Source organism: Wallemia mellicola (genome assembly GCF_000263375.1).
Source record: "Wallemia mellicola CBS 633.66 unplaced genomic scaffold WALSEscaffold_1, whole genome shotgun sequence".
Taxonomy (NCBI): Eukaryota; Fungi; Basidiomycota; class Wallemiomycetes; order Wallemiales; family Wallemiaceae; genus Wallemia; species Wallemia mellicola.
In genome coordinates this window covers 408,862-420,037 of record NW_006531958.1, presented here as the reverse complement: position 1 = coordinate 420,037, position 11,176 = coordinate 408,862, and the positions used below count along the sequence as shown (strand labels likewise).

Here is an 11,176-nt window from a genome sequence, read left to right as displayed (position 1 = left end):
TTTCCGTTATGCTCAAAACTAAACTCATCATCGCCGAGGTAATTTTTAAGTAATTCTATGAACCTCGTCAACTGTTGCATTTGTTGTGGTTCTAGATAGAGAAGATTAGATTGATAATCAGGATAAAGATCTCAGGAACGGAGATATCAAAGGAAAAAAAAAATCTTACAATAATAAATAAAAAGATAATAGAATCAAGTGAATAAGCAGGTAATATCTATCACTACTAATTTTTTTCCCTATTCTTGTCACGGATCTGCGCCCGAAGTCAAAATTGATCGAAGAGGCACTAAGCATTTATTCGGTAATCAAACAATAAATAAATAACATTAAATAAGTGGAAGTGGCTATTATTTATTACTTTGGGTTATTTCGGATTAGTGAATACTTACTGAGCATGAAATACCAATAAGACCGCCTTGGTCAGTGTCCTCACCTATATGGTTTTAGTGCTGTTATTTCAAAGGCAAATGACTTACAGCAGACTGGTGTGTTTTTGCACTCGTCTTCTATTGCTACAGCAAGGATAGGAATCTGGACACAGTCGAGAGCGACTTGGTCGAGGATGTTTCCGAGTGATAACAATGAATCTTGCTCGCCAGTGCTTTCTTCAGATGATTTTGAAGTGTTGCAACAGCTGATTTCACCTTCAAAAGTTAGATATCTCCTAATGTTAAGGTGCGTTCTTACCTGTGTTACAGGAGCCTGTATCTCGTCAGAATACATATAAACAGCATTCTTGTGAAACGACTCACCAGTCTTGGATGTCCATCCAGCTAATGCAAAGCTAGAAAGTGCGAGAACTGCAGGGATATAGATCATTATAATCGTTGAGGAAGTAAAGAACATATAATTTGTTGCATTTATACTCCGCTTTGAATGTGATATTCATTCGTGATGCTGTCATACAGTCTAAATGTCATTAGGGCAAATATCCATACCGAAGGTCTGAAAACAGACCTAAGGAAGCTTTTAGTTCTTTAAAGCGTTTTCAATAACCTTCAACAATGCGGACGTATTCACTCCTCTGCAAGGAATGCGGAGCGTTTTACTTTGAAAGGAAAGTCACTATGGAATCAAACATTCTTACATATCTATATGTATGCATTTATTTGGGGTTTTTCACATCATGTCTATACCTTAAATAATTTATTCAGTTACAATTGCGTGTTTTGATATTTTCATGACTTGAGGTCTTTAGACGTAAATTTTGTGATCGTGGAGCCCATCGATATCAAATGTAGTACATCTAAATAAGTTTACAATCTATAATCACTTAAATCATATCGCACTCGCATTCTGCACTCAATAACATGTTAAATTGCAAAAACTAAGATCTAAAATATTCATGGTATTAGGTACAGATAATATCTACTCAGACCTCGAATGGAAAAATAACGCTTAGATACTAGCTTAGATGATTGACAATGGGGTGCAGTCGATACCGACGAGACCATCATCCTTCAAATCTTCACAACAGACCTAACCACGATGTTAGAAAGTTATTGAATGGTTATAAAAACCACTTACTGGAGTGTTCTTGCACTCATCTTCGATAGCAACACCGATGAGCAATGGAACTTGGTCACATTGGACACCAACTTGTGAAAGGATGTCGCCAGTTGAGATGAGGGCATCGTTCTTACCGGTGCTCTCTTCAGCCTTCTTGTCGAGGCTATAAAGGGTGTTAATATTGTGTAATAAAACTAAGATAACAACTTACTTGCAACATGAGATCTTGCCGGTGTTACATGAGCCAGTCTCAGACTTTGATTCCCAGCCAGCGGAGACTGAGGCGACGAGGGCAGCAGCGAAGACAGTTTGAGCGATCATTGTAGAGATAGAAGTGAGAGTTGTGTAGAAACAGAAAAGATATTCAATCCCTCTTTATACTTCCGCGCCAAGCCACTAGTTGTCTGCGCTAAAGTTTTAGTATCGAGATAAAGAATGAAGATGAATATGCACGCCAATTGCTAAACTTTTCTCCGAAATGTGATCAAAATGCATGGAACTAAAACAAAATCTATGAGCGATAACTGCCGAGGTGTTAGAAATGGACGGTAGTAAAAAAAAGCTTCCGACGTACTCTCCATTAATGGTAACATCTGAAAGTTGTTAGTTTCAAAGTCGATTGAAATAGTTGACTTACATTCCTGAAGTTTTAAAGTCAACGATGTTTGAATATTAAAGAAGTGACTCACGTGAGATAAATCGCAGGTCCAGTATTGAGCTTTCTCAGTACCTTGACCTAAATCTATACGTATATCCAAGTCTTCAAGCTTCAGAACTTCAGCTGCTCTAGCCTCGTCGACCTGCTCAGGCTCGCCATTTGTGAGTAGGGCAATATCTGGTGATCCATCAGTTGGTCTGAACTTGACAGTTACCTTGCTTGGATTGATAGGTGATGGCTTGTCCAAAGGAGCGTATCCAACGGCGCAGAGGCTGTGTAGGAGTTAGCAAGTATTATCGGTGGTGATACAACCAACATTCTACCCCAATTGGCATCTTGTCCATAGAGTGCAGTTTTGACAAGTGAAGAAGTAGCTACCGTTCTAGCGACAACCTGTGCAACAGCGTAAGATGGGGCATTCTCAACATTGACTGTGACAAATTTAGTTGCACCCTCACCATCCCTGACGACGAGTTGAGCAAGTTCGATTGCGAAATCTGTCAATTGAGACTTAAATGAGGCGAGATCTTCTCCAGTAAGTTGGGAACCACCTTCTGCACCGTTCGCAAATGCAAGAATGGTGTCATTGGTTGACATATCACCATCAACGGAAATTGAGTTGAATGAGCGATCGACTGCGTGGTCGAGGACGCTCTGGAGGTCCGCACTCGCAACAGGGGCATCAGTAGCAATTACACCAAGGAGTGTACCATGTGGAAGTCTTGGTATCGAGCTTGGTGGGCCCATGTGTGGGTGAATCATACCAGCACCCTTATCTATACCTGCGACTCTAACATTTCTGCCGCTAGGCAAAGAGAGTGTCTTCGCCCTAAGTTTTGGGAAAGTGTCTGTCGTCATGAATGCCTTTGCGAGGCTCATCCAGCTCTCACCGTCTTCCTTTGTAGCATTAAAAAGAGGTGCGATGCTATCTGTGATCTTTTTAATAGGTAGGAGCTGTCCAATGACACCAGTGCTCATAACCAGCGTGCTGTCCTTTTCTTTGAGCATTTCATCAACGCCTGCAGACATCGTTTGAGCGTCTTTAAGCCCTTGTTGACCAGTGACAGCATTCGCACAGCCTGAATTGACGATAAGCGCCTTGGCAGTGCCATTTCCCTTCTGAAGCACTTCACTAGACCAAACAACTGGGGCTGCTTTGAATACGTTCTGGGTGAAGGATGCGGCCGATGTACACCGAGCTGTGGTAGAGTGAAGGATACCCAAATCAAGAGCGCCGTTCTTCTTAACGCCAGAGTGTGTAGCGCCAACCCTAAACGCCCGCGGAAGTGTGTCCTGCGCGAGTGCCTGTATAAATCTCGTTTTTGAGGACATCGTGGTGAGAGATAAAGAGAGATAAGGATCAAGCGCGCGGATAAGAAGGAGGAATTATTATATGATAAATATAGAGTGTATTGATCAGTTAATTGCACGATAAAGAATATCTACATTATGACTCAATAGGGACCTATGTAACTTGTATATCCGGTATGAAGTGTATTAAACGTAAATATTACAGAAGTAGTCTATAAAATGGAAATGAATGTTTTATTTATCCTTCATAGTTGAAAGCAAATTTTGAGCGTTGACGCAAACTCTTTCCTTTGTAGTAGAACCAGAACGGCACCTAGCGATGTCAGCATATGCGAAGAAACTGTGACAAACTTACAATGCAAAGGACAGTAGCAACCGCAGCGAGGAGGGTACCAGCCCATTTAATAGTCATACCGTCAAACATTTGTTCAACGAACTGTTCTACTTAGACACTTGTATTGATGGGAAAAAAAAAGGAACTTACGAGGGGGCAAACAGCACCGACGATCGAACGGGCGATGGTGTTTGATGCAAGAGCAGAAGCAGAGAATGTGACATAGGTTGAAGCCAGGTCTATCCAACAGTTAGCGCGTTTTGCTTTCTTATATATCCACTTACAGTTAAGGAAAGACATGAAGATCATGACAATACCAAATCCAAGAGGAATACCGGCTGCCTAGGGTAGTGTTAGAGAGCGTTCCATGTACACTTCAGACGCACCATTGGAGCCTGCCATGGGACGAAGTCGTAAGACGTCCAAGCAAACCACCAAAGAGATATAGCAAAGGCAAATGATCCAATCCACATAGTTGGCTCTAAACGCAATTCCGGTGGTGGAACTTTACCAGTTTGCATTGCTACCTTACGGAAACGCTTGTCGAAAATGATTGTGACCACCAAGAAAAATGCAATACCAATCGCGATTGAAATGAATGACAATCCGGACATAGAGACGGACATGTGATGGACACCTTGGAATACCTGCGAGAGAGGTTAGTAACGTCATAGAGATAGTGTTCACATACGAGAGGGAACATCTCGAAACTAATGTAGAGAACACCATAGACAATAGAGACATAGATTGAACTGAAGATAATAATAGGTTCAGTGAACTGCAGTCTTATTGGTCTCGTAAGGGATACTTTAAGGAGTTCGCCAATTGGAGGGCGGTTCTTCATGCTACTACAATAGTAACGATCATCTTTATGCTCTTTGCGCAGTTTCTTGACTCTCTTCTCGAGAATGGTTGGTCCGTATGTTTCTGGAAGTAGGAAAACAACCATTAAGAAACAGACAAATCCGAAAATAAGACATGTGTAGTATACCCATTGCCAATTCTTGGAGCTTCCTACATTCGCGTATTGTGCTTCAAATCCTCCCAAAATTGGTCCTAAGACTGGTCCCAAGAATGGCGCGACAGAGAAGCAAGACATTGGGATACCCAACTTGTCGATGGTCCAGATATCAGTCAATACACCACCAGAATTGGTGAGTGGACTGGCAGCAGCCGTACCGGTGATCAATCTACAGAGCAGTAGACAGGTGATGTTTGGCGCGAGTGCACATCCAATAGTGACAGCAGTGTAAACGAATAAGGTAACGATGAAAACAGGCTTTCTACCTAGTATTTCTGAAGATGGTGCTAACACAGTTGGTCCTATCGTTGATTAGAAACGTGTGTTTACAACAGCGGAACGTACCTATAACATAACCAAGCAAGAAAAGAGTGATTTGCAGGATCGCAACTTCCTGGTCAACATTGAATTCCGCCATAATCAAGGGCATTGCAGAGGTCGGTATACTAGATGCAAGAGTGCTGTTCAAGATGAGGAGAGAGGAGAGCATAGTGCAGTGCCATTTGTACCAGGTTTTCCAATTCTTAGGATTATCCGGATCGTTTGGCGTGAATTCTACGAGGAAGGGATCGGTTTCAGTCCTGGGTTCTTCTTTGGCACCACTCTCGTCTCCCTTTTCGATATCCTCCTCACGTCTTTCTACAGCGTTGGCTTCCTTGACTTCCTCAGCTGCCAGAGTACCGTCTTCTGAGTCAGAAATCAAGTTCTTTGGTTTCATCGAGCCTGAGCGTCTAGGTTTTCTAAAGACGGTTAGTTTAGCGGATTAGGTTAGTGATTAGCTCACTCTAAGCTCCTACCATGTTCAGATATATTCTGGCCATGGTGATTGGTCGAACTGAGACCAGAAAGAGTGGACGGACGGCGCTGTATTTCGTCAGAGAAGTCAACGAAGTCCATTAACGATTAGTGACACGGTGGTGTTGATGAAGGAACCATTTCGGCTAACGAAAAAGTTTTCTTTTATCCGGCAACTCAATAAAAAGCGTAGTAACTAAAGTAGGACGCAACAAAGAATATATCTGCATGGAACTTGTTTCCAGAGTGTATGCCTCCACAGCATCCGTTATTTCCTAAAATAGTAGGCGCTAATACAACGTTGCCATCGGCACCAGTGAACATTCTTCCAGTAAATAAATCTGTCGGAAGAAATAGCTTAGAGTTGGTGTAGACACACGGGCTTGCAAAACTCAATCTCCGAGTTCCGTTCGGCAACTACATTCTAAAAGCACCCGGCGCACGGCTGACGCGATTTATATTATGGATGAGAAGATTTAGAAAATTGTAAATGAGAGTACAAAGGTTGGATATAGAAAACGCATTTAAAACGCTACCAGAGCTGTATGGGTGTTAGTTTATTATATTAATCCGGGTTTCCAGCTATGTCTTCAAAGCGGTTTAGTTAGCACCGGCGAGGGGAGCGCGGCTGAGGAGTGCGCGACGGGATGCGACAGCTGGACCTGGCATTGTGTATCCTGTTATTAGTTAGCCATAAATCGTTCATTTCAATATTAATAACTCACCAGACTTGACACTGTAGATGTTGTTGAGAGCAATGCTTTCCTCGACATCAGCGTCTGAGTAGCCAGGTGGGAATGAGATAGTCTCGCCGCTTAAGCCGCTACCACCACCGGTGATTTCGATAGTTGTGCAACTTGGGTAAAGCTATCTTTGTTAGAAGTGAAACCATGACATAATAAAACAGCTCACCTCTTGTGGAATAGAACCAAGGTTGTCAACCTCGTTTCTAATAATGTAAGTGCCATCAGCAGCGCTCGTTGGGATGGTTGCAGAGACAGGTTGGCCGTTAGTCAACTTCTCTTGTTCCCAGGTACCGTCGCTGTCTGTGATACCCTTCTCATCGATCTTGTAGAAGTCGATAGAGTTTGGATCGCAAGATGAACCGGAACATTTACCAAGGTATGTGATTATAGGACCTTTCTATCGGCATGTTAACGTGTGCTCGGGTCTAAAAAACGAACCTACAGTGTGTGGCCAAGAAGAGCTCCAAGTAAACTCGACTGTGTCTCCTGCAGTGGCGGACGCAGAGGTTGATGGTGCCGTAGCACCCGGTCCACATGCGAGATCCTGGTTGCCCATGTTGTTTGTAGTAGCAGCAGGGCCATTGTTGTCAACTTGCCAGACAGCGTCTGAACCGAAGTCCTTACCGCCAATGGTGACCTTTTCTACCACACCGTGTGCGGCGATTGGAGCAGTGAGTGTAGCGACCAGCGCAACAACTGAGAGTGAAGACTTGTTAAAGAACATTTTAAATGCGTGTTAAGAAAGTGATAGAAGATGTTAAAGGAAGTGATTTGCACCTCCATTATTTAAATATTTTTTGAAAGAACTGAATTTGGAAAATTGTCTTACTATATTTGGAAGGTCCGTGGATATGACGCGTTTATGGGGTGTCATATTCCAACTAAGGAATGTCGAAAATCCGCAGTAACAATGTTGGCCGCTATAGTCTAGTATTTAATCGTACGTGAGCAGTAGTGAAATTTTTAGCAGACCAAACTAGAGGAATTTAAGAAGAAAAAAGTTATATAGATACAAAATTACAATAAAGATTGTCCATAAATAGCATACATGTTCCGCTAAACCTTCCCAACGCCTCTTCGTAGTTTGTTGAGCGAATTAATGAAGCTCATCCGGGGATTTGTTGGCGTAGTCGGGGAAGGCACCACTCGTGAGACTCGCGTGGTATTTTCTATTGGGTCGCTTTCGATATCGTCTGCGCTATCTTCCATCATCTTACGTTTCTGCTGCTGCTTTTCTTCAAGTTCAGGCATATGCCATTTTGAGATATGAATCGTTAAGGTGGATGGTGGGACGTAGACCTTCGACACCCGCCTATCCTTTAGCAGGTCATCTGTAATCACATAGAGATGAAGATCCTCATCGTCGCGCATACCTCCTGGTCTCTTCATGTATCTCCTTTTTGCACTTTCTGCAACGCGTATTGCGGTCTGTACGGCAGCGCTCTCAGGGGCATGTAAGGTGACGAAAACATTACCATCAAGCATATTGAGTGTTTTGCGTACTTGCCCTTCGAAATCCAAGTCAGGACTAATGTTTAGCGTATTTGCATCAATTGTTTGTAATTTTGAGCGTGGGTGCTCATAAAGAGAAGGCTTGCGGTCGGGTAGAGCAGGACCTGCAGGGGCTGCCGAGATGGGCACGGCTGATGTCATCATCGGCTCATCCTTTGCTGGCTCTCCAGGACCAACCTCTTGGTTTTGCATGTCTAAGAATGTAAAAACTGAGCAAAGAAGAACTATCTCTAAACCGCGGATGTCTTCCAATTCGAACCTGGCCAAGTTGTAATCCAAAATGGTGAAAGTCGGCGGAGATTTCTTGTTGCCAGGGACGTATTTGCATACTTCAACGCTGGGATCTGGCTTGCGTATGAGTGAGCAGTATATACTGCCGAGGAGCCCTTTCGACCACTGCAAGGTGTGACCTTCAAAGTACGTAGTCCACTCGAAGCTTAGTGTCCCCGTATATTCTAATCCAACCTCGCTGTCTGGCTGGTAGAGGTTTATCGTCTTTTTCTTTGCGCTAACGCCAGCTTCTGTGATAACATCTGCAAGATGTGAATCGCTGAGGGCATCTATACTACTATTAGAAGGATATATCTTTGTAGGAATGAAGCGCACCTCTCAGAGCAAATGCGTACTCACTGCTGTCCTTTAACAGGCTACGAACATAGAGAGGAGAACCAGAGCTATGGTTTATGAGTGTTTTCCTAAATCTAGCGTCGTCTTCCCCGTTAATAAACTCTGTAGTGAAAATGCTAATATTTCTAATTGTCATCGAGGCTTTAGAAGAGGGAATTTGCTGCGATCGAAGTTGCCGGGCGATGCTGTGTCAACGGGTTTGGTGGTGAGTTGATAGCGTAATCTGAATAAATATCTAGTAATTTACTAGTCGGGATTTCTATTATATTCTATTCTGTAACTGCACCTTCAAACTAAACACCCAAGAGCCACGAAATGGACAAGAACTGGGATGAAGGGTTAGCAGACGACGATCCAGAGTTGCTAGATGAAAAGGTGAGTGAATTATCTTGAAATGTAACAACATCTTAGAGATCTCAGCTCTTTACGAGAGATGCGAGCTTATTCGTGATAGACGCGGCAGCAGGAATGCAAGAATATCCACCTAGTCAAGATCCCAATGATAGAATCGACGAGGAAATGCCGTTATTACACCGCACATTTGACGCCATACTACGCTGTTTGAAGAGAAAAGCGTTCAATTCATCAGATGATTTAGTTGGCGTCATTATCTACAATACTGTATGGTGTTCCTTTCTTCTTGCTTACTTTCTCACCCAAAACAGGAAGAAACGAAACCAGATAAGGAGGGCTCAGATGTTAAAGAGCACGTCTATTGCTTACAGCCAATTGAGCAGTTGAATGGCAACAATATACGCAATCTCAAGAAGTTGGTGGATGGTGCGTCGCTTCTACGTAATCTACATTCTTCTTAAACTATCCACAGGTTCACGCGCAGATCCTGAACTTCTATCACGTAAATTTAAACCAGCTGTGTTTGAAAACAACCGTACGAGCATGCCTATTGGTAATTTGTACATCAGCTGCAACCGCTTTTTCAGAAACAAGTATGTCTTCTTATGACGACATCTGCGATCACTCATATCAATCAGCCCTCAGACGAAAAACGCATCGAAACGTATTTTCCATATCACCTGCAATGATGAGCCTCAGAAGAATGCGCCAGAAGACTGGCTAACAGCCAGCCGAACTAATGCAAGTGTGAGCACCTTTCTTAACTTCACGGAAGTCACTCATTAAATCCCGACAGGACCTCCTCGAGTCTGAAATCATTATTGAACCTTTCTTTATTGCACCCTCATCTTCAGATTTCGATATCAAGACATCGTTTGACGTTAAGAAGTTCTACGCCCAGATACTCCCAAAGAAAGAAAATAATGAGGATGTCACAGACCCGTCCATGGGAGAAGGATTTGCAAAGTTCGACAATTTGGAGGAAAAACTGAGAAAATTGGAAATACCAAAGAGAACGTCATTCACGCATATGTTCGAATTGGGTGACAATTTTTCTATCTCTGTGAAAGGATATCGTACGGTAGTCGATCAGAAATTTTTCCCTTACGTTATGGTTGCCGAGAACAAGAAAGGCGAACTCGAGCAGACAGAGAAGGAAACGAGATTGCAAGATGAAGTGAGTGTCTGATGAGTGCATTCATCCTTTTAACTAACAGTCGAAGTTCACGCTGAATGAAATCACACCATCTGAAATCAAGCAAGGTTTTGTCCTGGGAGACAAGAGTAGTGATGGTGCACTAGTCGTTAGTACATTCTTATCAACTGTTAGACGACTCTTACATTTCGCAGATACCATGTAATACTCAGACATATAACAGTATCCGCACTTTCGACTTACCAGTCGGACTGAAACTACTCGGTTTCCAGGACATAGATACCCTCTCACCATTGCACAACGTTGGAACAGCAAGTTTTATATATCCCACTGAAGATCTCATTGAGGGTAGTACGAGGACATTCTCTGCCCTTTTAAAGTCCTGCCTCAAACTCAAGAAACTTGCGTTGGTGAGAACAGTGATGCGAAAAAACGCAGCACCAATAATCTCTGCTCTCCTACCACAAGAGGAAGTAATAGACAGTGATGATGGTTCACAAATAACGCCTAATGGTTTCTATTTAATCCCACTACCCTTCGCAGATGACTTGCGGAGTGTACCTCAGATCGAAAATATGAAGGCTAACGATGAGCAGACCGAAGCAGCTGGAAGATGGCTTAAGAAGCTCAGGAAGAAATCTGGTTATGATCCAAAAGAATATGAGAATCCGTATTTCAGATTGCTAAGAAGAAACATCGAATCACAGGCATTAGATGAGCCGCTAGACGAGAATGATGTGAAGAATGATAAGACTTTGCCACCAATTGAGCAAATGAAGGATCGTGCTGGTGGTTTAATCGATGAATGGAAGTCCACTCTGGGTTGGGATGTTGTGAAAGTCGACCCTGAGGTAGAGGAGGCCAAGCTAGCAGATGTGAAACCTAACAAACGCAAGATAGATGCGACACTCGATAATGACGTCGATGATAGTGCCTTCATTCAGAAATGGCGCGCCAACCAACTTGACAAGTGTAGACTGGATGATCTCAAGAACTTCTGTCGCTCTCATGGACTCAAAGTTCAAGGAAGGAAGTCAGACCTCATTGAGCGCATTTCTGCAAAGCTGGAATCGAGTTATGGTAAATAATAAAATAAGGATGAGACTAAGTATATTTATTGCTATGTTGTACACTAATATATCATTACATT

General features: G+C 42.9%; 7 protein-coding genes across 7 annotated transcripts; 1 reads left to right on the top strand and 6 right to left on the bottom strand.

The window, feature by feature from the left end:
• Positions 1 to 138: 138 nt before the first annotated feature.
• Positions 139 to 822, bottom strand: WALSEDRAFT_66936 (hypothetical protein; the record flags this gene model as incomplete). The annotated part of the gene is made up of 5 exons (XM_006955841.1): positions 139 to 347; positions 393 to 436; positions 480 to 647; positions 691 to 705; positions 756 to 822. The coding sequence occupies 5 exons, from the start codon at positions 820 to 822 to the stop codon at positions 330 to 332; spliced, it is 312 nt and encodes a 103-aa protein (XP_006955903.1). The 3' UTR covers positions 139 to 329.
• Positions 823 to 1,413: 591 nt separating this feature from the next.
• On the bottom strand, positions 1,414 to 1,833 carry WALSEDRAFT_61904 (hypothetical protein; the record flags this gene model as incomplete). Its single annotated transcript, XM_006955840.1, has 3 exons — positions 1,414 to 1,482; positions 1,531 to 1,675; positions 1,724 to 1,833. 3 exons carry the CDS (start codon positions 1,831 to 1,833, stop codon positions 1,414 to 1,416), a joined length of 324 nt encoding a protein of 107 aa, XP_006955902.1.
• Positions 1,834 to 2,023: 190 nt separating this feature from the next.
• On the bottom strand, positions 2,024 to 3,502 carry WALSEDRAFT_26787 (ornithine acetyltransferase; the record flags this gene model as incomplete). Its single annotated transcript, XM_006955839.1, has 5 exons — positions 2,024 to 2,036; positions 2,087 to 2,105; positions 2,150 to 2,153; positions 2,202 to 2,442; positions 2,487 to 3,502. The coding sequence occupies 5 exons, from the start codon at positions 3,500 to 3,502 to the stop codon at positions 2,024 to 2,026; spliced, it is 1,293 nt and encodes a 430-aa protein (XP_006955901.1).
• A 149-nt stretch (positions 3,503 to 3,651) lies between these two features.
• WALSEDRAFT_30823 (MFS general substrate transporter) lies at positions 3,652 to 6,057 on the bottom strand. Its single transcript, XM_006955838.1, has 8 exons — positions 5,621 to 6,057; positions 5,182 to 5,576; positions 4,507 to 5,138; positions 4,202 to 4,462; positions 4,100 to 4,157; positions 3,966 to 4,054; positions 3,837 to 3,917; positions 3,652 to 3,794 (listed from the first exon to the last, which is right to left on the bottom strand). Exons 1-8 carry the CDS (start codon positions 5,731 to 5,733, stop codon positions 3,720 to 3,722), a joined length of 1,704 nt encoding a protein of 567 aa, XP_006955900.1. The 5' UTR covers positions 5,734 to 6,057; the 3' UTR covers positions 3,652 to 3,719.
• A 53-nt stretch (positions 6,058 to 6,110) lies between these two features.
• On the bottom strand, positions 6,111 to 7,104 carry WALSEDRAFT_30822 (hypothetical protein; the record flags this gene model as incomplete). Its single annotated transcript, XM_006955837.1, has 4 exons — positions 6,111 to 6,308; positions 6,357 to 6,498; positions 6,544 to 6,774; positions 6,820 to 7,104. The coding sequence occupies 4 exons, from the start codon at positions 7,099 to 7,101 to the stop codon at positions 6,232 to 6,234; spliced, it is 732 nt and encodes a 243-aa protein (XP_006955899.1). The 3' UTR covers positions 6,111 to 6,231.
• A 273-nt stretch (positions 7,105 to 7,377) lies between these two features.
• Positions 7,378 to 8,834, bottom strand: WALSEDRAFT_66933 (hypothetical protein). The gene is made up of 2 exons (XM_006955836.1): positions 8,496 to 8,834; positions 7,378 to 8,449 (listed from the first exon to the last, which is right to left on the bottom strand). Exons 1-2 carry the CDS (start codon positions 8,650 to 8,652, stop codon positions 7,434 to 7,436), a joined length of 1,173 nt encoding a protein of 390 aa, XP_006955898.1. The 5' UTR covers positions 8,653 to 8,834; the 3' UTR covers positions 7,378 to 7,433.
• Positions 8,214 to 11,174, top strand: WALSEDRAFT_59078 (ATP-dependent DNA helicase ii). The gene is made up of 10 exons (XM_006955835.1): positions 8,214 to 8,478; positions 8,536 to 8,721; positions 8,767 to 8,891; positions 8,937 to 9,137; positions 9,182 to 9,296; positions 9,343 to 9,463; positions 9,509 to 9,617; positions 9,667 to 10,047; positions 10,094 to 10,174; positions 10,221 to 11,174. The coding sequence occupies exons 3-10, from the start codon at positions 8,832 to 8,834 to the stop codon at positions 11,112 to 11,114; spliced, it is 1,962 nt and encodes a 653-aa protein (XP_006955897.1). The 5' UTR covers positions 8,214 to 8,478; positions 8,536 to 8,721; positions 8,767 to 8,831; the 3' UTR covers positions 11,115 to 11,174.
• The last annotated feature ends 2 nt before the right edge of the window (positions 11,175 to 11,176 follow it).